General features: G+C 41.1%; 2 protein-coding genes across 5 annotated transcripts in view; both read left to right on the forward strand.

The window, feature by feature from the left end:
• SYNJ1 (synaptojanin 1) overlaps positions 1 to 19105 on the forward strand; it is a 94525-nt gene extending 75420 nt beyond the window's left edge. For all 4 annotated transcript variants that reach the window (XM_040621025.1, XM_040621021.1, XM_040621023.1 and 1 more), the window contains 3 exons: positions 8709 to 8817; positions 9058 to 9275; positions 16037 to 19105. In XM_040621025.1, the coding sequence (XP_040476959.1) occupies positions 8709 to 8817; positions 9058 to 9275; positions 16037 to 16840 (1131 nt within the window). In that variant the 3' untranslated portion in view covers positions 16841 to 19105. The remainder of the gene's footprint in view (positions 1 to 8708; positions 8818 to 9057; positions 9276 to 16036) is intronic.
• A 4485-nt stretch (positions 19106 to 23590) lies between these two features.
• CFAP298 (cilia and flagella associated protein 298) overlaps positions 23591 to 24757 on the forward strand; it is a 12716-nt gene continuing 11549 nt past the window's right edge. The window contains exon 1 of the mRNA XM_040621026.1: positions 23591 to 24298. Coding sequence (XP_040476960.1) covers positions 24160 to 24298 — 139 coding nt within the window. The 5' untranslated portion in view covers positions 23591 to 24159. The remainder of the gene's footprint in view (positions 24299 to 24757) is intronic.

Raw genomic sequence — 24757 nt, forward strand, 5'->3', positions numbered from 1 at the left:
CCAGCAAGGCTGTCATTCAGAATTGATGGAGAGATAGAGACCTTCAGGATCGGCAGAAAGCGGACGTCGAGTGACCACCAAACCAGCCCTACAGGAGATATCAAGGGGGTTCTATAAAAGTAAAAAGGCCCCAAGAGTGATACAGAACAGAAATTTACAATCTATAGAAACAAAGACTTTACAGGCAACATGACATCATTAAAATCATATCTCTCAATAATCACTCTCAATGTGAATGGCCTAAATGCTCCCATAAACATCACAGGGTTGCAGATTGGATAATAAGACATGACCCATCCATTTGCTCTACAAGAGACTCATCTTGAACCTAAAGATACATCCAGACTGAAAGTGAAGGGATGGAAAACCATTTTTCATGCCAATGGACCTCAAAAGAAAGCCGGGGTAGGAATTCTCATAACAGATTAGATTTTAAACTAAACACTGTAGTTAGAGATACAGAAGGACACTATATTATTCTTAAAGGATGTATCCAACAAATGGATAGACAATTATAAATATCTATGCCCCCAACAGCGGAGCAGCTAGATACACAAACTAACTCTTAACCAGAATAAAAAAGACATATAGATAATAATATGTTAATAGTAGGCGACCTCAACACTCCACTATCAGCAATAGACAGATCACCTAAGCAGAAAATCAACAAAGAAACAAGAGCTTTGAATGACATACTAGACCAGCTGGACCTCATAGATACATACAGAATACTACACCCCAGAACAACAGAATACTCATTCTTTTCGAATGCACATGGAACTTTCTCCAGAATAGATCATATACCGGTTCACAAAACAGGTCTCAACTGATACCAAAAGACTGAAATTATTCCCTGCATATTCTCAGACCACAATGCTTTGAAATTGGAACTCAATCACAAGGAAAAATTTGGAAGAAACTCAAACACTTGGAAACTAAGAACCATCCTGCTCAAGAATAACTGGGTAAACCAGGAAACTAAAAATCAATTTAAACAACTTATGGAGACCAACGAGAATGAAAACACATCAGTCCAAAACCTATGGGACATTGCAAAGGTGGTCCTAAGGGCAAAATACATAGCCATCCAAGCCTCACTCAAAAGAATAGAAAAATCTAAAAATGCAGTTTTTATATTCTCATCTCAAGAAGCTGGAGCTGGAACAGAAGAACAGGCCTAACCCATGCATGAGAAAGCAGTTGATCAAGATTAGAGCAATTAGAAACCAGGAGCACAGTACAGCAGATCAACAGAACTAGAAGCTGGTTCTTTGAAAGAATAAATACGATCGATAAGCCACTGGTCAGACTTATTCAAAAGAATAGAGAAAGGACCCAAATTAATAAAATTATGAATGAAAGGGGAGAGATCACAACCAACACCAATGAAATAGGAAGGATCATTAGAAACTTTTATCAACAGCTTTATGCCAATAAATTAAACAACCTGGAAGAAATGGATGCCTTCCTGGAAACCTATAAACTACCAAGACAAACAGGAAGAAATTGATTAAACAGACCAATTAATTATGAAGAGACTGAAGCAGTGATCAAAAACCTCCCCAAAAACAAGACTCCAGGGCCTGATGGATTCCCTGGGGAATTCTACCAGACATTCAAAGAAGAAATAATACCTATTCTCCTGAAGCTGTTTCAAAAAATAGAAACAGAAGGAAAACTACCGAACTCATTCTATGAGGCCAGTATTACCTTGATCCCCAAACCAGGCAAAGACCCCATCAAAAAGGAAAATTACAGACTGATATCCCTGATGAATATGGACGCCAAAATTCTCAACAAGATCCCAGCTAATAGGATCCAACAGTACATTAAAAGGATTATCCATCATGACCAAGCGGGATTCATCCCTGAGATGCAAGGGTGGTTCAACATTTGCAAATTGATCAGTGTGATAAATTATATCAACAAGAAAAGAGTCAAGAACCACATGATCCTCTCAATTGATGCAGAAAAAGCATTTGACAAAATACAGCATCCTTTCCTGATTAAAACCCTTCAGAGTGTAGGGCTAGAGGGTACATTTCTCAATTTCATAAAAACCATCTATGAAAAGACTACAGGGAATATCATTCTCAATGGGGATAAGCTGAAAGCCTTTCCCTTAAGATCAGGAACACAAGGATGTCCACTCTTGCCATTATTATTCAACATAGTATTAGAAGTCCTTGCAACAGCAGTCAGACAACAAAAACGGATAAAAGGTATCCAAATCGGCAAAGAAGAAGTCAAACTGTCTCTCTTTGCAGATGACATGGTACTCTATTTGGAAAACCCAAAAGACTCCACCCCCAAACTACTAGAACTTATAGAGCAATTCAGTAATGTGGCGGGATACAAAATCAATGCTCAGAAATCAGTTGCATTTCTATACACAAACAACAAGACTGAAGAAAGAGAAATTAGGGAATCCATTCCATTTACAATAGCACCAAAAATCATACGTTATCTCGGAATTAACTTAACCAGAGACATAAAGGATCTATATTCTAGAAACTACAAATCACTCTTGAAAGACATTGAAGAAGACACAAAAAGATGGAAAAATATTCCATGCTCATGGATCGGAAGAATAAACATAGTTAAAATGTCTATGCTACCCAGAGCAATCTACACTTTCAATGCCATCCCAATCAAAATACCAATGACATTTTTCAAAGAGCTGGAACAAACAGCCCTTAAATTTGTGTGGTACCAGAAAAGGTCCCGAATCTCCAAGGAATTGTTGAAAAGGAAAAACAAAGCTGGGGGCATCACAAATCATTGCCGGATTTCAAGCTATACTACAAAGCTGTGATCAAAAAGACAGCATGGTACTGGCACAAAAACAGACACATAGACCAATGGAACAGAACAGAGAATCCAGAAATGGACCCTTGGCTCTTTGGGCAACTAATCTTTGACAAAGCAGGAAAAAACATCCAGTGGAAAAAAGACAGTCTCTTCAAAAAATGGTGCTGGGAAAATTGGACAGCTACATGCAAAAGAATGAAACTTGACCACTCTCTCACACCATACACAAAGATAAACTCCAAATAGATGAAAGACCTCGATGTGAGACAGGAATCCATCAAAATCATAGAGGAGAACATAGGCTGCAACCTCTTTGACATCGGCCACAGCAACTTTTTTCATGACACATCTCCAAAGGCAAGAGAAACAAAAGAAAAAATGAACTTGTGGGACTTCATCAAGATAAAAAGCTTCTGCACAGCCAAGGAAACAGTCAAAAAAACTAAGAGGCAGCCCACGGAATGGGAGAAGATATTTGCAAATGACACTCCAGATAAAAGATTAGTATCCAAGATCTACAAAGAACTACCCGAACTCAATACATGGAAACAAATAATCCAATCAAAAAATGGGCAGAAGATATGAACAGACACTTTTCCAAAGAAGACATACAAATGGCTAACAGACACATGAAAAAATGTTCAAAATCATTAGCTATCAGGGAAATTCAAATCAAAACCACATTGAGATACCACCTTACACCAGTTAGAATGGCAAAAATTGACAAGACAGGAAACAACAAATGTTGGAGAGGATGTGGACAAAGGGGATCCCTCTTGCACTGTTGGTGGGAATGCAAGTTGGTACAGCCACTCTGGAAAACAGCGTGGAGGTCCCTTAAACAATTAAAAATTGAGCTACCCTATGATCCAGACATTGCACTACTGGGTATTTACCCCAAAGATACAGATGTAGTGAAGAGAAGGGCCATATGTACCCCAATGTTCATAGCAGCATCGTCCACAATAGCTAAATCGTGGAAGGAGCCGAGATGCCCTTCAACAGATGACTGGATTAAGAAGATGTGGTCCATATATACAATGGAATATTACTCAGCCATCAAAAAGAACAATTTCACAACATTTGCAGCAACATGGACGGGACTGGAGGAGATAATGCTAAGTGAAATAAGTCAAGCAGAGAAAGACAATTATCATATGGTTTCACTCATTTATGGAACATAAGAAATAGGAAGATCAGTGGATGTCATCTGCAAAGAGAGACAGTTTGACTTCTTCTTTGCCGATTTGGATACCTTTTATCCGTTTTTGTTGTCTGACTGCTGTTGCAAGGACTTCTAATACTATGTTGAATAATAATGGCAAGAGTGGACATCCTTGTGTTCCTGATCTTAAGGGAAAGGCTTTCAGCTTATCCCCATTGAGAATGATATTCCCTGTAGTCTTTTCATAGATGGTTTTTATGAAATTGAGAAATGTACCCTCTAGCCCTACACTCTGAAGGGTTTTAATCAGGAAAGGATGCTGTATTTTGTCAAATGCTTTTTCTGCATCAATTGAGAGGATCATGTGGTTCTTGACTCTTTTCTTGTTGATATAATTTATCACACTGATCAATTTGCAAATGTTGAACCACCCTTGCATCTCAGGGATGAATCCCGCTTGGTCATGATGGATAATCCTTTTAATGTACTGTTGGATCCTATTAGCTGGGATCTTGTTGAGAATTTTGGCGTCCATATTCATCAGGGATATCGAGTCTGTAATTTTCCTTTTGATGGGGCTTTTGCCTGGTTTGGGGATCAGGGTAATACTGGCCTCATAGAATGAGTTGATAGTTTTCCTTCTGTTTCTATTTTTGAAACAGCTTCAGGAGAATAGGTATTATTTCTTCTTTGAATGTCTGGTAGAATTCCCCAGGGAATCCATCAGGCCCTGGAGTCTTGTTTTTGGGGAGGTTTTTGATCACTGCTTCAGTCTCTTCATAATTAATTGGTCTGTTTAATCAATTTCTTCCTGTTTGTCTTGGTAGTTTATAGGTTTCCAGGAAGGCATCCACTTTCTTCCAGGTTGTTTAATTTATTGGCATAAAGCTGTTGATAAAAGTTTCTAATGATCCTTCCTATTTCATTGGTGTTGGTTGTGATCTCTCCCTTTCATTCATAATTTTTATTAATTTGGGTCCTTTCTCTATTCTTTTGAATAAGTCTGACCAGTGGCTTATCGATCGATTTATTCTTTCAAAGAACCAGCTTCTAGTTCTGTTGATCTGCTGTACTGTGCTCCTGGTTTCTAATTGCTCTAATCTTGATCAACTGCTTTCTGCATGCATGGGTTAGGCCTGTTCTTCTGTTCCAGCTCAGCTTCTTGAGATGAGAATATAAAACTGCATTTTTAGATTTTTCTATTCTTTTGAGTGAGGCTTGGATGGCTATGTATTTTGCCCTTAGGACCACCTTTGCAATGTCCCATAGGTTTTGGACTGATGTGTTTTCATTCTCGTTGGTCTCCATAAGTTGTTTAAATTGATTTTTAGTTTCCTGGTTTACCCAGTTATTCTTGAGCAGGATGGTTCTTAGTTTCCAAGTGTTTGAGTTTCTTCCAAATTTTTCCTTGTGATTGAGTTCCAATTTCAAAGCATTGTGGTCTGAGAATATGCAGGGAATAATTTCAGTCTTTTGGTATCAGTTGAGACCTGTTTTGTGAACCGGTATATGATCTATTCTGGAGAAAGTTCCATGTGCATTCGAAAAGAATGAGTATTCTGTTGTTCTGGGGTGTAGTATTCTGTATGTATCTATGACCTGTTTTGTGACCCAGTATGTGATCTATTCTGGAGAACGTTCCCTGTGCATTCGAAAAGAATGAGTATTCTGTTGTTCTGGGGTGTAGTGTTCTGTATATATCTATGAGGTCCATCTGGTTCTAGTATGTCATTCAAAGCTCTTGTTTCTTTGTTGATTTTCTGCTTAGGTGATCTGTCTATTGCTGATAGTGGAGTGTTGAGGTCGCCTACTATTAACATATTATTATCTATATGTCTTTTTATTCTGGTTAAGAGTTAGTTTGTGTATCTAGCTGCTCCGCTGTTGGGGGCATAGATATTTATAATTGTCTATCCATTTGTTGGATACATCCTTTAAGAATAATATAGTGTCCTTCTGTATCTCTAACTACAGTGTTTAGTTTAAAATCTAATCTGTTATGAGAATTCCTACCCCGGCTTTCTTTTGAGGTCCATTGGCATGAAAAATGGTTTTCCATCCCTTCACTTTCAGTCTGGATGTATCTTTAGGTTCAAGATGAGTCTCTTGTAGACAGCAAATGGATGGGTCATGTCTTATTATCCAATCTGCAACCCTGTGATGTTTTATGGGAGCATTTAGGCCATTCACATTGAGAGTGATTATTGAGAGATATGATTTTAATGATGTCATGTTGCCTGTAAAGTCTTTGTTTCTATAGATTGTAAATTTCTGTTCTGTATCACTCTTGGGGCCTTTTTACTTTTATAGAACCCCCCTTGATATCTCCTGTAGGGCTGGTTTGGTGGTCACGAATTCGGTCCGTTTCTGCCGATCCTGGAAGGTCCTTATCTCTCCATCAATTCTGAATGACAGCCTTGCTGGATAAAGGATCCTTGGCTGCATGTTCTTCTAGGATAGAGCTTTGAAAATACGCTGCCAACCCTTCCTATCTTGCCAGGTCTCTGTAGACAGGTCTGACGTTATTCCGATATTTTTACCGGTGTACGTAAGGAATTTCTTCACCCTGGCAGCTTTCAATACTGTATCTTTGGATCTGATATTTGCGAATTGCACTATGACGTGACATGGTGTAGGTTTGCTGTGATTGACCTTGGGAGGGGTCCTCTCTGCCTCTTGGACATGAATGCTTATTTCCTTTGCCAGATTAGGGAAGTTTTCAGCTACGGTTTGTTCAAATATCTCTCCTAGACCTCTCTCTTTCTCCACCCCCTTGGGGATGCTGATGATTCTGACATTGGAACGTTTCATTGAGTCAGTACTCTCCTGTAATGTACATTCTTGAGAATGGATTTTTTTGAGCCACGTTTCTGTTTTTGTTTTTTTTTTTTTAAAGATTTTATTTATTTATTCGACAGAGATAGAGACAGCCAGCGAGAGAGGGAACACAAGCAGGGGGAGTGGGAGAGGAAGAAGCAGGCTCATAGCAGAGGAGCCCGATATGGGGCTCGATCCCAGAACGCCGGGATCACGCCCTAAGCCGAAGGCAGACGCTTAACCGCTGTGCCACCCAGGTGCCCCATCTGTTTTAACTTTCTTTTCTACCATACCATCCTCTAGTTCACTAATTCGTTCTTCTGCCTCATTTACCCTGGCCATCAGAGCGTCTAGTTTAGACTGCATTTGATTCATAGCATTTTTAATTTCTGCCGGATTCACTCTCATTTACGCCCTTAGAGATTCTATATTCTCATTAATATTTTCGTTAATATTTTTTTCAAGTCTACACATCATCTTGACCATTGTTACTCTGAACTCCATTTCTGACAATTTGGTTATATCCATATCCATCAGTTTTGTGGCAGAGGCCACAGACTCATTATCTTTTCTTTGCTGGGGGTATTTCTCCTCCTCATCATTCTGATGAGGAGTGGTTGCGGGGATGCCCAGAGCCCAAATTATTAACCAGGACCCAGGCAGTGTGCACTTGTTTTATAGGGACCTTAGGGATGTGGGCTTCTTGATTTTTCAGCCTGCCTTCTGGGGGAGGGGCCTGCCGCGCCGATACTCAGGCAACCCTGTTTGGGTAGAGTCGCCCTGTCCCCTGCGAGGGGGGATGGGGATGAGCACAATGTGAGCCGGTATTTCCAGGCTTTTGTTCTCTGGCGGCTTTCCCTGGCAGTTTTCTGTGGCTCTTCTGAGAGTCAGAGCAGCAGTGGCCAAATCCCAACCTCTGTCTCAGAACAGAGAGATTGCAGTCAGCTCTCCACTGAGCTCTCTTGCCCTCTTTAACTCTGTTTCTGTCGGTGCTGCTAAAAACCTTGCAGCCGGTGTCCCAGCCCTTGCTTCCAGGGCCGGCGCGTCTCTGTCCTTTGTGCTTCTAACACCGCCAGCCGCCCCCGGTACCCATGCGCACTCCCAACCTCCCTGTTTCAGTGTGGTTCGCACACTCTCTGGAGCGCCTGTTTTCAAGTCTGGTTGCGCGTGTGCGCTCCCAAGCTCCTGGTATCAATCCAGTCCCAGTGAGCGCTCCAGAGTGCCGGTTTCCAGTCAGGTCACACACGCGCTCCCGAGCTGTCGGTTTCAGTCTAATTTGAGTGTGTGCTCCGGAGCTCCGGTTGTTAGTTTGGACGCACGCGCTCCTGAGTTCCCTGTTTTAGTCCAGTTCCAGTGAGCGCTCCAGAGCTCTGGTTTTCAGTCTGGTCGCAAGCGCATTCTCAGGCTCACTGTCTCAGTCTGCTTTCACACGGGTGCCGGTCTGCGAGTCCAGGCGGCTCCCCAGTGTAGGTGGCTACTGCTTCCTGGTGCCCCAGTGCATGGACTCCCTCCCCCTTCTGTTTATCTTCCGATATCTGTGTGGTGATTCATGGCTCCCCGCTTTGTACCTCAATACTCAGTGCTGGAGATGTTCATTTTTAGAGATCCAGATGTGTCTTCCTGCGTCTCAGGCTGATTCCATGGGTTTTCAGGATGGTCTGGTAGATATCCAGCTTGACTCAGGGGACCAGCTGAAAAAGGGGTCCCCTACACCTCCGCCATCTTTTCTTCTCCCCCAAAAGGAAGGTTTTTAAAACTTAAGATTATATGACTACAAATAGAGAGCAATTGAAATGACAAGATGGGGGCTAAGGCCAGAGAAGAGACTAAATGAGATACAAAAGCAAATATTTTTGCAAAATCTTATCTATCAAAAATAAGTAAATGTCTCAAATGTTATGTTTCCCATTTTTAGACTATTCCGCCCCGTGCTGGAGTGATCAGTGCCCCACAGAGCCATGCTCGGGCATCTGCTGGAAGACTGACCCCTGAAAGCCAAAGCAGACCATCAGAAGTAGTGAAAGGTATACCCTGTATTAGAAATACCAGTTTTGTTCTGAATTTTTTCATGTGTACTTTTCCCCCTCCTCTCACCTTCCACAACGTGCTCAAGTAGGGCCAGCCTTCCTTCTTGCCACAAGAAATGAGGCTGCTTGGTGGGGGCGCAGGGAGGGGGCGGACTAGAATCTCCCAAGACCTCACTGAAGGAGGAACAGAATGTGGTTTTCTAGAAAATACCTAACACCTGAAAATTCATCGTTTAGGGTCAGTTCTTCTTCCTGAACCACTGAAGCCTCAGGCCGCCCTCCCCGTGCAGCCTTCTCTGCCGCCGCCCGCTCAGAAGATGCAGGAGCCTCTGGTCCCTGTGGCAGCACCTTTGCTTCAGTCCGCCCCCCCACCGAACTTGGAAACCCCGCCTCAGCCACCCCCTCGGAGCAGATCGTCCCACAGCTTGCCTTCAGAGCCTGCATCGCAACCGCAAGTAAGTCCCGCTGATGAACAAGATGGCACTCCAGTGCCTTCGGTGTAGCCTTTGAACAGACAGACCTTAATCAACCCTTTGCTGAGATCAGGGCTTCTCAGAGGGCAAGCTTAAAATCGGATTCTTGAGGGAATTTCCAAGTGGCTCCCAGCCGGTTTTATCTTGTTAACATTTAAAGCATTTATGACTTTTTCATTTTTTTAAATGCACGTTTTACTTTAGGATAGTTAATATATTAAGATGAACAGTCATGTATTTTTCTTGTTCACAACTAATGTATTAGTTTTGGCTTTCACTTTGTGGAGAGAGATGCCTTACCATTTGCAGTATGGTTAATTTCCAGTAAACAGAGAATAATCCTTTTGTTCCTCCAGCTGCGAGCAGTAGTTCTCTTCTATGGTGGAGCTGGTCCTGGGGTCCTCAGGTATTTCCGTGTCAGTTGTGGGTCCAGTTTAGATGTTTCAGCTGTACAGCAGTGTGCTTATTGACCAAGTAGAAACCATCAAAAGAATAAGGTCACCTCATTAGTGTTGCACAGAAAGCAGTGCCATTACCTTAGTGGGTGAAAATCATAGGATCACAAGGACTTTTGCTATGCCAGTGTGGCCTCACATTGGAGAGACTTCTGGTGTGTATATACAGAGTTATTTTTATACAGGAATAATCATGCAAGTTAAATTGTTTTATTTTATTTGGATGTGGTTTTACTTCATTTTGTTATATACATTCCAGTAAAATTGTTAAAATAAAATTCATGTTTAGTAAGGACATTTTTTTTGTCCAGCGTTACAGTTTATTTTATCCTAAAATTTTAACTTGAAAATGCCATCAAGGCCAAAGAAATATGTAAGGTTTTATAAGTCTGTTTTTAAACTTTGTAAAGATCTAAAATACACAAATATTACACATTGGCAATGCCCCTTAGGCACATTTACAAATAATAGTTTATATCTATTTTTATAGATATCCTGAATGTCCAGCTAGTAGGCAGAAGTTAATAGCTTCTTATGCTTCTATATGGTGAAAAACAGATATTAAAGTAAATATGAGTCTAAAATGAATATTGTTAGCACTTAGCATTTTCTCAGACAGTTGGTCACATTTGTAAAAACCGAAGAAATATATATAACTGAGAGAAATAAAATGTTCTCTTAAGCTGATCACTCTCATAAAGTATTCTACATTTTTTAGTTCAGAAAATTGAGGATGTCGGCAATATATAAAAAATTGTAGAAATCCTTCAAACAATAAATGTCCACTATTCTTTTCTCTCTGCCAATCCACTTTTAGTGAGTCCTGAATTTTTCTTCTTGTTTTCTTGTAATGTGTACTGTTGTTTTTGTTTTTGTTTGGTTTGGGTTTTTTTACATCATTGGAGGGTGGGTTGCCTGGGTGACTCAGTCAGTTGGGCACCTGACTCTTGATTTTGGCTTGGATCATGATCTCGGGTCATGATGTCAGGCTCTGTGCTCACTGGGGAGGCAGGCTGCTTGAAGTTCTCTCCCTCTCCTTCCCCCGTGTGCACACACACGCACACCCTCTCTCTTTCTCTTTCAAATAAATCTTTAAAAAAAATTTTTTTTAACTTTATTGGAATGGCCAAAGGAATGTTGAATAAAATATTTTTAAATGTAATTGGAGGTCAAAAAACTTTCAAACTAGCCATCTTAGAGCTTTCTACCACTGTTTTAAGAGAGAAAGTGAGCATCTATTTCATAGTAAAAGTGAACCTTAATTCCTAAGTCTGTAATGGTGAAGTATTCTTAGACCAGTATGAACATAGATACAGTACTCTGAAAAACTTGAGAAAGAGCAAACTGTCCATTAAGATTGAAGTTTTCAGTAGAAAATAATAACACAAAAGTCCCATAGGACAAATATTCCCATGACTACCACATTATCATTTTCTTAGGTCATTTTCCGTGGTTTTGTTTCTGTTTTTCATTGGAATGGGTGTGGTGATTTGGTGGCAGACATGTGCTTCATGTGTGGCCTGGTGAAGAATGTTCTTCTCGAATCTGTATTATCCACTTAATTGAAACTACCGAAGATGTTTGTTTTAAATTCTAAATATTCTTTTTACCTCAGTTATTGATATCAGATTCCTCCAAACATCACACACACAAACACACACACACACACACACACACACACACACTTTTCTTTCTTGGGGGAGCGGGCATGTCATTTGTGTGCAGACTCTCTTTGGAAAGGATCACAGAGTGGTTGACCTTTTCCTCCAGGGAGAGGAGAGTGCTGGGGGTATGGAAGGAAGGGAGGCATTTTACCTTCTCGTACCTCTTGAATTTTGAACCATTAAAATAATTCCTATTCAAAAAATAATAAATATCTAAAATTTGAAAATATCCCAGAGCTATAGGTTGAAAAGGATAAGAATTTGAAATATGATATATTTGATATTTTGGTGTATATGAAATAGTCTTTTAATTGAACACTTAGTAATTTTTACAAGTCTCTATTATTAATTCTGCCTGAAATCTACAAGGTATTTAAAACATAAAAGCATATATGGCCCAGCTTTACTTTTTATTATTATTTAAATGGTCTTTGACTCTATAATTCTCTATGGAAAACATTCATCCTATTCAAATGATTATATAACATGTACAAAATGTTGAAATGCCTCCCTTCTCTGCCTGACATCTGGCATCTTAGTCATATGATTGTCATCTAAGGACCCAAAGTTAGGAAATTCAACAGGAGATAAAGAAACAGCCTCACTGCTGTACCATTGTCATGAGAGCTGACAGGAAGGGAAGAGACCACATAGAAAATCTCAGCATTCTGGATCTATTCAATAGCTTCTACCTTCTATCACTGCCAGAGCTGAGTCATGGAACCCCGACATCATCGAGAAAGTATTTGTTTAAATTCAGGAGTCTCGTGTTTAGTAGGCAGGAAACTCTGTTCATGCTTAATATACTTCAGAGTGGTGACTTCCTCAATTGTAAAAATGAGTTTTGGTATTTTAAAATAAGGTAAGCTTTAGATATTGGAGAAGAGTTGCTCGGGACTGTTTTTGAGACTACTGTATTAAAAAAAAATACTGCTGTGTTATGGAAAGATTTCTTTTTTTTTTTTTTTTAAAGATTTTATTTATTTATTTGACAGAGATAGAGACAGCCAGCGAGAGAGGGAACACAAGCAGGGGGAGTGGGAGAGGAAGAAGCAGGCTCATAACGGAGGAGCCTGATGTGGGGCTCAATCCCAGAACGCCAGGATCATGCCCTGAGCCGAAGGCAGATGCTTAACGACTGTGCCACCCAGGCGCCCCGGAAAGATTTCATTTTTAAACAACAAAAATAGGGTCCAGTTTCTTATTTTGTTGTACCTTACAACTAGTAAATTCTGAAGTGAATTAATGATAGTGTCATCCTTCTGAAAATTTGCATAATATGGAGTATGCCTGGATCCTGATCATTTTGTTAAAATAAATTCTGATTTTCAGGTATTTGCAGGTAGTAACTTTGCAAAGTAGTGCCATTTTCTCTAATGGTGATAACCCCACAGGCTATCTTGTGGCTGTTGTCCTACTCTTCTTGGGCCGCCGTAACAAAATACCATAAACCAGGTGGCTTAAACAACGGAAATGTGTGTTCTCACAGTTCTGGAGGCTTGAAGTCTGAGATGAGGATGCCAACAGTTTTGAGTTCTGGGGAGGGTTCTTTTCCTGGCTTGCAGACGGCTTCCTTCTCAGTGTGTGCTCACATGACCTTTCCTCTGGGCTTCTGGTCAGGGAGAGAGCAAGCTCTCTGACGTGGGCTTTCCTGAGAGCACAAATCCCTCACGAGGCCCCACCCTCCTGGCCTCACCTAACCCCAGTGCCCCCCAGAGGCCCTACCTCCAAATACCATCACATTGAGAGTTCGGGCTTCACCATCTGAATTTGGCAGAGGTGGGGACACAAACATTCAGTCCATAACAGACTGCTTGAAATATCTTAGAGCTCCCAAAACCTATGTGGAATACTATATTGTAGTGACAAAACTTTGAAGTAGCTAGTCATCAGCCTCTGACAAAATCAAAGTTTGAGCCTTAAGTTAACATTACATTTTTTATTCAAAATTACGAAAGAAATTGGAGTCGTCTCTTGAAGCGTGCTGTGAGCTGCACATGCCGCCGCCCTTGGGTTCTGCGTATAATATAGAAGTAAAAGCATTTTGAAGACTGAGTTGTTAGGGTTGCTGGTTGGTCTCAGATTGTCCTCCTAACTCTTTCCTTTGATGTCTGTGTTCCCTTTCTCAAAGCAGGAGCAACCATCAGGGTAACAGGTATCGGAATCTTTCTCAATCTTATCTGTGCTTTTCATCTGTCTTAGCACATTAGATGTATGAATCTTTCACTTCATACATCTAAAGTTTCACCCATTTTTAAAACCACCTGTCCACATTAATAAATTATATTATCATACCATAAACCTGCTTTTTTTTCCTTAGTATTTCGAGTTTTTAGGAACCATTTTAGTTGTTCTTGTTAATGCTTTACCATTTTTTTGCTTTGTTTTTTACGAAAATTAACAAAACTAAAAAGTGTAACTTCAAGAAGGTAAGCTTTAGGTATTGGAAAATCTGTTTGGCAAGACCAATCTGGGTCTTGGTTTTAATGATGACATAATTACATAAATAGAAAATTCAACTTTTTTTCTTAGGTTTCTTTTGGAAATTTTTTTTCAAAGAATTTTAGTAAAAAGATTATTTTTGGTAAGGAAGAACTGATGATTTAGAAAGATAAAAGTTAATATTATAACAGGATTATTTAAAGGTCCTTCCAACACCTTTCTCTGTAAAGATATCACCATTTTTAAAATGTTAATTCATCACAAATCCTGCTTAGATTATAAATTAATTCTAATACAGTGAATGGTGGTGTGGCTCTCATTGTAATTTCAAGTCTAATTGGGTTTTCAAGTCTAATTGGGTAAAATGATCTTGCTTCTATCAAATTGCCTTTGAGGTATTTTGAAAACAAATTTTTTTATATGAAAGTAAAGATACTTAAACATAGAGCATTCATTTGCCAAGGGCCTGCTATTCTAAGCTGTGCAGAGCATAAAATTCTCCTTTCCTATAATGTCTGTGTTGTGGACTGTTCCATCTGCCATGGGAGAATTGGGTCCCAGACCCAATCAGTTACTCCCATTTTGTTGTATTAATCATAAATAATCCAGAGATTATTAGTAATGTAGAGTTAATTGTAATTTTTTATGTCTATAATTTATTGAGCAGATTTCCAGATATAAATCTGCCTACCTTTAATACACTTAGAATACAGTTTTGAATCTGCTAAATGTTTACTTTTGTACAAATTTATTGTCATATCAAGTTGAAGAAAAATATACTTGTTTATTCAATTATAAAGTATGTTCTAGGACAAATGAATAAAACAATCAGATACTTGAAAGTTACTCACGTAATGAAATTATCTACCATATCCTTGTACAAATGAACAGCCTTCCTGTTGCTAAAGTAGCAAGTTACTCTTTCATAATATGCAGTTATGGGTTTTTTTGTCGGCGGGGGGGGGGGACTGCTGTTCTTTTTTTCAACATAATTCATGAACATTTAGTTATTTTGATTTCACAATTACCTGAATTCATTTTGCGTAGTGCTTCGTTTTGTTACATTGCAGGTCTTGAGCTAAAATTCTCCCTCCCCTGCCCTTTCCAACCAAAAGTTTGTCTTTTCTTTAAATTTGGCATCAATATCCCAGTCATCTATTTAGTTTCAATAATTGTGTACAGTTGCTATTTTTTTTTAAATTAAAATGAAGTATCTGATGAGCTAATTTGCTAATAAGGCCAGGGTTCTCCTTCCCATAAGAAGGTTGGCTTTGCTTAGGCCCATAGCCACGCTCCACTTCCTCTGGCTTCTTCGTGAGATAGGCACAAAGTGCACACTTGTTATGACCACGAAGTAATTTGGAAGACTCCTCCTACCAGTTCACAGCCAATTCTGTCACATAGAAAGGGCTGTGTACCACTCATCTTGGTTTTAGAATACACCAAATAGAAAATGGGATTCCCCCCCCTGCTTTTAAACAATCATTGTATATGATTATTAATAAGCATGTCTGTTTTGGAACATTTGTTAAAAGATGAAGAAGGTCAACTAAGGAATATTGTCACATTATTCACAGAGTTCGGTCTACCAAGGAGAACTTAAAAGGCAAAGAATGCTTTGAAAATTCATTTTTCCAAATAGAAAAGATGCATTGTCTTTAGCTTATGAATACAAATATACTAATAAAATCAATTTTCACTCATAAAGTTGAATTTCCATAGTAACATTAACTTTAAATAAAAATATATTTAAAAGAACAATGAAACCACATCATCATCATAGACAGGTGTTGGAAGTCTAATATATAGATTTAGCATAAGTTCTGAATATGGGTTTCTTAAGTTTATGCTAACATTTGATAGAACAGGGCATGAACAAAAGTCATTTGCTAATAATTCTGTACAATTTTCCATCTTACCATATTAGAAATTGCATGAATGAAATGGGTTCTTTTTAAGTTCTTTGGGATTTTAAAAAAATGTATCTAACAAAAGGGTTTATTTAGTAGGGGGTTTTTAAAGAATAAGGTTTTAGATGTTTTATCTTACTTAAATCACTGGAACCAAACTATATAAAGCTGTTTTTACTTTGAAACTTGTATACTTGCCCCCCCAAAATGAAGAATAATTGAGACAGGAAGGAAAGGGGGGTTATTAAATATATATATTACCTTTTTTTCAGGTAAAAACAAATGGAGTCTCTGCTGTCAGACTGGAATCGCCATTAAAGAGTGACCCATTTGAAGATTTGTCATTTAATCTGCTTGCTGTATCAAAGGCTCAGTTATCTGTTCAAACATCGTCTGTTCTAACTCCAAACCCAAAGGGGTTGATTCAGTTGCCTTCTGCAACACAAAGTAACGTGAATACTTTGAGTTCTGTAAGTTGCATGCCTCCAATTCCAGCCCGGAGTAAATCCCAGGAAAATATGCGATGTTCTCCAAACCCATTTGTTACTAGCTTGACCAGCACAAATCCTTTTACGGACAGGACTGCTGCTCCTGGAAACCCATTTAGAGCCGAGTCTCAAGAATCAGAGGCAACTTCATGGCTCTCCAAAGAAGAGCCTGTTGCTGACAGTCCTTTCCCCTCTCTGAAGCCTCTTGGTCATAACAGTAGCAAGCCTGCATCTTCATTTGATGGTTTTAAGGACAGTTTTGATCTGCAGGGCCAGTCGACGGCAAAAATCAGCAACCCAAAAGGATGGGTAACCTTCGAGGAAGAAGAGGACTTTGGTGTGAAAGGGAAGTCAAAGTCAGCTTGTCCAGGCTTACTGGATCATCAGCCGAGTTCACTTTCTGGCTCCAGTATGGCCTTTGATGATGACTGGAATAAAGGTACAAATGTTCCTCTCTGTGTGTTGCCATCAAGAAGACCACCTCCACCTCCTGTCACTCTGCTCCCACCTGGCACCGCCCCTTCTGTAGCTCCTTTCACAACCTTGGCATCTAAGGCATCACCCACACTAGACTTTACGGAAAGATAAGGTTATGCAATAGAAAACAATTGTTTTTGTTTGTTTGTTTGTTTGTTTGTTTGGGCAGGTTAGAGCCAAATGAATTGGGCATTAGTTATTCATTATGTGCAATAAGTAATTGTTAAGTGCACTGATGTTGTCATGAAATACCACTATTTAATGTGTACAAAGTTGGAATATGTGTATATTGGAAATAAGGAAAAAAATCCTTCTCATTATTAACTGGAGTTTGGTGTATTTCTGTTTGGATAAGTAAGAGAGAGTAGTAGCCATAAACAGTGCTCAAAACCACTTTAGAAAATAGTCCTTATTCAGAAATTCTTTGTCAGTCTTCTCTGAAGAATCTCAAAAAGCCGGAACAACTTTTAGCTGACATTACTGCCAGCTCTTTCATACTTGGTAACAATTGGCGTTTCCAAGTGTTTACCAAAGAGCTATCAAAGTTATGCTGAAACAATTTTGAAAGGCGTGGCTTTAAAAAAAAAAGTGTGTGTACACACTACACACATATACATACATATATATATATATATATATATATATATATATATATATATACACTTAATAATTGCAAAACACATAACTTAAATTCTAGGATATAACTCAGACCAAATTTTACCTGAAAGTTCTAACAGAGTTAGCTTTTCAATATCTCATTACCCAAAGGATGGCTATAAATGAAGTTTGGACATTTCATTAATTTTCTTTCCAAAACTAGAATCTCACTACAGAACCAGATTTTCCTACCATTCCATCCCCCTCCCCCAAACACACCCGTAACACACATGTCTGTTACTTTGCACTCCAGCACCTCCATATGCTTTTCTCTGGGAGGAGGTTCTGGAGCTGGAAGCAGCCAATTTTGTGGATGGACACTCCAGCCCTTACAAAAAAGCACTGTGGCCTTATCTGTCAGGAAGGCACATACCTCCAAGTTCAAGGAGAAATATTAGAGCTAAGCATACTCCCCTCTCTCTGCACTAAGATGTATGTTGCCCATTTCCCTCCCACACTTTGTCTTTGCTGCTTTCGCTCTGGAACTTCTTTAGCAGGAAGGCTGCCATCCTCAGAATGCTTGGAATTGGGGATCTACTCAGCGTGTATGCTCTGTTCCCTTGAGAGGCTCCCCAATACATCCGTGATGCTGCTTACATTTTTAGAGGCCACCCCTCAAATCAGCTGTGGATTTTGTCTCCTGCACTGCCAATATGCAACTGATCCTGCTTTTATTAATTTTATGAAGTTCACAGAATTTTTACACAATGTAGTATTTTGATATCATTCAGTAATCCCAAACAGAAAACTCCTTGGGCAATGGCTGTTTTGTTGTCAGTTTAAGTTAAAATCATCTCTACCTGTTAAGACTTATATTAATGTTCTTTTTATATAAAGAGTTGTATTTGTCCACCTAAATTCCATTGTCCACATTTAACCTTTAGAGATGTGCATTGGGAGAATATCAGAAAATAGAGTTCATGGCTAAGATTACGTAAAATGGAAAAGCACAGCAAACTGCATTGCACTTAAATACGTAAAGCAAATCTAGTAGGAAAAAAGCACTTTTCTAAATGCTCAAATGTTATCAGAATACTATATTTATAGAAGTAATCCTCTCTCTGTTAACAGCCTGGATTTGCTGTTAGAAATAACTCTTGTGAGTTTTACATTGTGCTTTTTGGGGGTTCTAATCATTTCAGCAGTAGTATATTTTAAACAGCAGTATTACTACAAGCAGTGTGCTTCAGAATGTGAATTAACTTGTTGAAACTGTGGCTTTAACATCTATGTGATTAGTGTATATGGTATTTGCTCTCCATTAGCGGAAGAATTCATTATCAACTTCACTAGTGCAGACTGCAGTTCTGTGAGCAATTTCAGTTTCCTATTGAATATTAAACTACTGTCTAAAATACACATATTGTGCAGCAGCTCAGCCTTTATCAGGAAAACTATATTTGGCAAGTTGCTGAAGGGCACAGAGTTATGAAAGTTAAAGGTATGCTGCCAATAACTAACCATTATTCTGTGTTATTAAAATATTTACCAGTTCTGTTAAAAGCAGAGCAGAAATTAGACACTAAGGATCTCTTTGTGAATTCTTTGTTCTCTATAGTAGATTGCTGTTTATATGTAAGAATTTTATTGCTTATGTGGCATACAATATTTATAACTATATACTTTATAGAAGTACAGTATTAAAGTCAGTGGTATACCAACATTCTGTACATATCCTGTGAAATGTGCTGTCATATGAAATAAATATACCTGTCTTTACCATGTTGACTGCTTTGCTTAAGAGGGAAGAATTTTTCTCAGCCATTTTCCCTGAACTTTTCATATCCAAGTTTAATGACATTTGGGGATTAACTCATATTGTCAAATAGGTATTTTAATTCAAGACCCTATTTCATCCATTTCACGTCTCCTTATAACACTCTAGAAGTAAGAAGACATTCTGAGAGTAACATCATCATTAAGAAGTCCATGCACTTATTCTGTAAGAGAGGCCCTCATTCAAAGTCTTGTTGGCTTGAAAATAACACTGAAGGAGGAATGATGATTTTCTAACCCACGTCAAAAGAAACAAGTGGGGGTAGGAGGGAAATAGGCCCAAGGACAGCCAGACATGAGACTGACCTAAGACGACCCAAAGTGCAAGGCCAAGGCTAGTAGTTGCTCTGAGTATTGACTTTTTTCAGTCCTGTATGATTGCTATTCAGAACAGTAAACTTGATTCTTTTTTTTTTTTTCAAGATTTTATTTATTTTAGAGCGTGAGCACAGGGGGAGGAGCAGAGGGAGAGAGAGAACCTCAAGCAGATTCCTGAGTGCGGAGAGCCCATCATGGGACTTGATCTCAGGACTCTGAGATCATGACCTGAGCCGAAACCAAGAGATGATTGGATGCTTAACCAAGTGAGCCAACCAGGCACCCCTAACCTTGATTCTTAAATCATTGATTAGGTTCATTAACCTCTAAGAAGTTATAGAGAATAATAGGCTTTTAAAGAAACTTTTGATTTTAAGATGACTGAGATATGTATACGCAGTTGTAAGAAATAATACATAGAGATCCCACGTACCCTTTACGCAGTCCCCCCCACCCAGTGGTAACATTTTATAAAACCATAGTGTAATACTACAACCAGGACCTTAACATTGATGCAAAACATTCCCATTACTGGGAAGATCCTTTGTGTTGCCCTTTTCCTGGCTGCCTTCCCATCCCATCTTCCCTTGCTTGTCCTTAACTCCTGGCAACCACTAATCTATTCTCCATTTTTATAATTTTGCCACTTCAAGAATGGTATGTGACCTTTTGGGATTGACTTTTTTTACTCTGCATAATTGGAGATTCATCTAAATTGCATGTGTCAATAGTTAATTCCTTTTTTTAAAACAAGATTTTATTTATTTTAGAGAGCATTTATTTTATATAGAGAGAGCATGAGCAGAAGGAGAGGCAGAGGGAGAGGGAGGGAGAGAATCCCAAGCCGACTCCATGCTGAGCCGCAGAGCCCAACGTGGGACTTGATCCCAGGACCCTGAGATCACGACCTGAGCTGAAATCAAGAGTTGAACACTTAACCGATTGAGCCACCCATTCCTTTTTATTGCCGAGTGGTATTTCGTAGAATGGATGTACCACGGCTGGTTTAACCACTCACCCACCCCTTGAAGGACATCTGGGTTGTTCCCAGTTTAGGGCTATTATAAAGCTGCTATGAACATACTTGTACAGATTTTTGTGTGAACGTAAGTTTTCGTTTCTCTGGGATAATGCCCAGGAGTACAATTGCTCAATCGTAGTGTAGTTGCATGCTTGTATCTTTAAAAAACTGCCAACCAGTTTCCTGGAATGGACCATTTTACATTCCCATCAGCAGTGTATTAGTGATTCAATTTCTCTGCATCCTTGCGTGCGTTTGCTGTTTTTGATTTTAGCCATTTTAGTAGAGGATATATTGTTGTGGCTTTGTTTCCTTAATAGCTGATCATGGGGAACATCTTTTCATGTGTTTATTTGCCATCTGATATCTTCTTCAGTGAAATATTCTTTTGCCTATTTTCTAAATGGACTGGGTTTTTTTACTGTTGTTCTTGAGTGTTCTTTGTTTATTCTGTATACTCGCCCTTTGTTAGATATGTGGCTTGCAGATATTTCTCCCAGTCTGTAATTTATCTTTTCATCCCCTTCACACTAGCCTGAGCTCTGCAAGTCCACAAACTAACTATAGTAATGGTGCTTGACACAGGATAACCAAACCCACAAAAAGCTGATGTATAAATCAAAAATTCCTGTTTATTAGTTTTAGAAACATAAGTCTGACCACATTTAGTGAACATGTGGAAGAATGGGAACTCATACGCTGTTGTTGAGAAGGGTAGATTGGCACATCAATTCTAGACAGCAATTTAACAACGTCCAGTAAAATTCATACACTCTGGGGGTGCCTGGGTGGCACAGTCGTTAAGCATCTGCCTTCAGCTCAGGGCGTGATCCCAGCATTCTGGGATCGAGCCCCACGTCAGGCTTCTCCACCAGGAGACTGCTTCTTTCTCTCCCACTCCCCCTGCTTGTGTTCTCTCTCTCACTGGCTATCTCTCTCTGTCAAATAAATAAATAAATAAAATCTTTTAAAAAAATTCATACACTCTGTCACAAGAAATTTGACTTGTAGAGAAATTATAGTGCACGTGGAGCAGGACATGCATTGTTTGTAATGGTAAAAACTAGAAATACAATAACCATCAGCAGGGGAATGGAGTGACCTATTCATGCAGTGGAATACTATACAGCAGTGAAAACGAGTTAAAAAATAATACAGTATGACATTTATTTAAAATTTAAAACATGCGAAACAATATCCTCTTCTTTAGGGAGACATACCATGTGTTGGTAGAAAAACAGCCAATGGGAATGAGAAACTCAGGATAGTAGTTACCTTTAGAGAAGGGGAAGAAGAGAACGGAATCAGAGAGGGACATGTGGGAACTTTAACTGTATCTTTAATGTGTTAGGGCTTTTAAAAAAATTCTTTTTTTCAATAGACTAAAAATTTGTTCTTTTCCTCCCTGGCGGCCTAACATCTAGCAGCCATCATGAGTGACTTATTAATTATCTAGACCAGAGCCTTCATCACTAATGTATTGCTTCATTAGATAAAATGGTCGAAGATGCCCTTCACCAAAGGCAACAGTACCTAAAATATTCAGAGAAAAGTTGCCAAACTGCACAAGAGCACACAGATCTCACCTTCTGTCTGAAAATCCAGAACCCACTTGTGTGGTGGCAAGATGAGGCTTTGGCATGATTTATGACCACTGAAACCACCCTGAGAAAAAGCTACACACAAATTAGTGAGACCTGGCCTGTATGAGAAGAAAAAGACCATAAGAGAATACTGAAAGGATTGTAATAAAAGAATAAACTTAGCAGCACTACAAAGGCAAAAATCAGTGCCGACAAAGATACTACTGCAAGGGCTTGATCTGTGGAGCTTTGGCAGATTTTCTACCAAATGATTAGTAAACTACATATTTAAACAAAAGTGGATGGCCAGTACATGAGTTTTCCACACTTTTCATTAATATTAAAAATTATACCCAGAGACCTTGTAATACATGAGTTTGTGGATAAATGGTTCTCACTGCCTAAAAGGCAATAAACACCATCAACGAAGTTTTAAGCGGTAGTTGGCTCAATGAATACAGAATCGTATTCAGGATAAACAGGGGGATGACCTTATGGCCAGCAGTAAGGAGTTCAGAGAACACAGGAGGCCCCTATCCCCCTCTGGGGAGAGAGACATTTGCCATTCTGACCAGTACTGCACGTTCCAGGGTCTGGGTGCTTCCTGCCCCAAGACTAGAGACGAAACACATCTGCTCCCTGGGCTCCATACCGTCTGTCCAGGATCAGTCTAACCATCTTCATATGAGGCCCTGGATTGGCTTTGGGCATTTTCTGGCCCGCAGTTACACACTATCCGCTCTGCCGCCCAACACCAGGGATGAAGTTTCCACCGCTAGAGCCAGTTTCAGGAATACAAAGCAGCGGGTGCTTGCAACGTTCAAATCAATTTGTATTCGGCAATGGCCGAAGGAGATAATCAGGGTGGCGGCACCTTGTTATCAAGGGCTCGGTGCAAATGTCATCCTCCCCAAAAGGCACTCCTTGGCCATCCAGTCTAAAAAGCCAATCGCCCTACTTGGTTTTCTTTAGATTTCTATTTGAATTTGCCTTGTCCCCGTATTTTTTCTCTTTGTCACTTCCACTGGAATATAAGCTCCATGACAGCAGTGACCCTGGCCATGCCGCGGTGTCACCGCCTGGAAGAAACAGCGCCTGTTCAATAAGAATGGGGGGGGGGGCGCCTGGGTGGTGCAGTTGAGCTTCTGCCTTCGGCTCAGGGCGTGATCCCAGCATACAGGGATCGAGCCCCACATCGGGCTCCTCTGCTGGGAGCCTGCTTCTTCTTCTCCCACTCCCCCTGCTTGTGTTCCCTCTCTCGCTGGCTGTCTCTCTCTGTCAAATAAATTTTTTTAAAAAACCTAAAAAAAAAAAAAATACAATGGGGGGGGCTGCATAGTTTGGGAACGGTCGCTCTGGCAGCACCCGCTTCCGAATCAGCGGGCAAAGAGCGCTGCTGGCACTTTCTCTGGCCCCTCGGCGCCAATACCCAGCAACCCGCGCGCACTCCCCGAACTTCTCCAGACCGGAAACAGCGGGAAGCACTTCCGGAACTGGTGAGTGCTGGCGGCGAAAACGCCACTGACACTCGGAGAGGCGGTGGGGGACCTGCTGCGGGGCTCGGGACCCGGAGGTGCCCACCGCGCCGCCCAATCCCGACCTAACAGCCTTCTCCCCTTCCCCCCCCAATCTCTCTGGGGGAAACCTCGGGCCCAGGCGAGTCGACGGGGCGTCCCGCGCTCCCCTCCGGCGGCTTGGGCTGTGTTGGGCGGTCGCCCAGACAACAGGCACTTCCGGGAGCGGGCTGCCGGCGTGGACAGCGGCCCTCTTGGACCGTGTGGATAGTTGCCCGGCAGCGCCTGCTTCCGGGAGCGCATTGCCGAGCCTCCCGCTCTGTGGCTTAACCACCTTAGGCATCTGAGTGGAGCTGGTGGCCTCTGTGTTTCTTTGTTGCTCCTGGCAACAGCCACTTCCGGGCCGATTGCCCGCCTCCCCCGTCCCTGCATCTCTTGCGCCGGAGCGCGGAGTTCCGACTCTAAGCAGCGGTTAGTCCGTGGTCACCGCTCGCCCTCGGCTTACGGCGGGCCGCGCCTCCCGGGCCTCCTCGCCGCCTTGGCGGAGTCTCCGGGGCCGCCATGGTTCTGCTGCACGTGAAACGGGGCGACGAGAGCCAGTTCCTGCTGCAGGCGCCGGGGAGCACGGAGCTGGAGGAGCTCACGGTGCAGGTGGCTCGGGTCTACAACGCGCGGCTCAAGGTGCAGCGCGTCTGCTCAGGTGCGGCTCGGCGAGTCTACGGCTGGGACCATGGAGTCCGAGCCGGGGCGGGCCTTGGAGAGGAGTGGGAACGGGTCATCCGGGATGGGGAAGTGGGGCAGGAGCCGCAAGACTTTCTCGGGCCGGCTGGGCGGGGAGGAGGGGGGAGGAAGGTCAGGTTTTCTAAGATTTGCAAAGACTTGCGGCTGGCGGGCTTGGAAGGGGACACTGGGGTTCCTCCGAAGAGCCAGTGGAGCGCGTGGAGACGCCGGCACCTGGCGGGTGGGCGAGGCCAAGGGCCGGCCGCAGCGCTGCGGGACCGGGTGTGAAACAGCCCAGGAGAGGGAATAATCCGTGGGCGCCGCAACACTGGGCCGCAGAGCAGGTGTAGTGGCATTGCGCAGGTGGGAGAGGTGGGACGGCCCCTGGCCCTTTTCAGAAGGTGAATTCAGGGGCGCCTGGGTGTCTGCGTTGGTTAAT

Source organism: Ursus maritimus, unplaced genomic scaffold (assembly GCF_017311325.1).
Source record: "Ursus maritimus isolate PB19 unplaced genomic scaffold, ASM1731132v1 scaffold_4, whole genome shotgun sequence".
Taxonomy (NCBI): domain Eukaryota; kingdom Metazoa; phylum Chordata; class Mammalia; order Carnivora; family Ursidae; genus Ursus; species Ursus maritimus.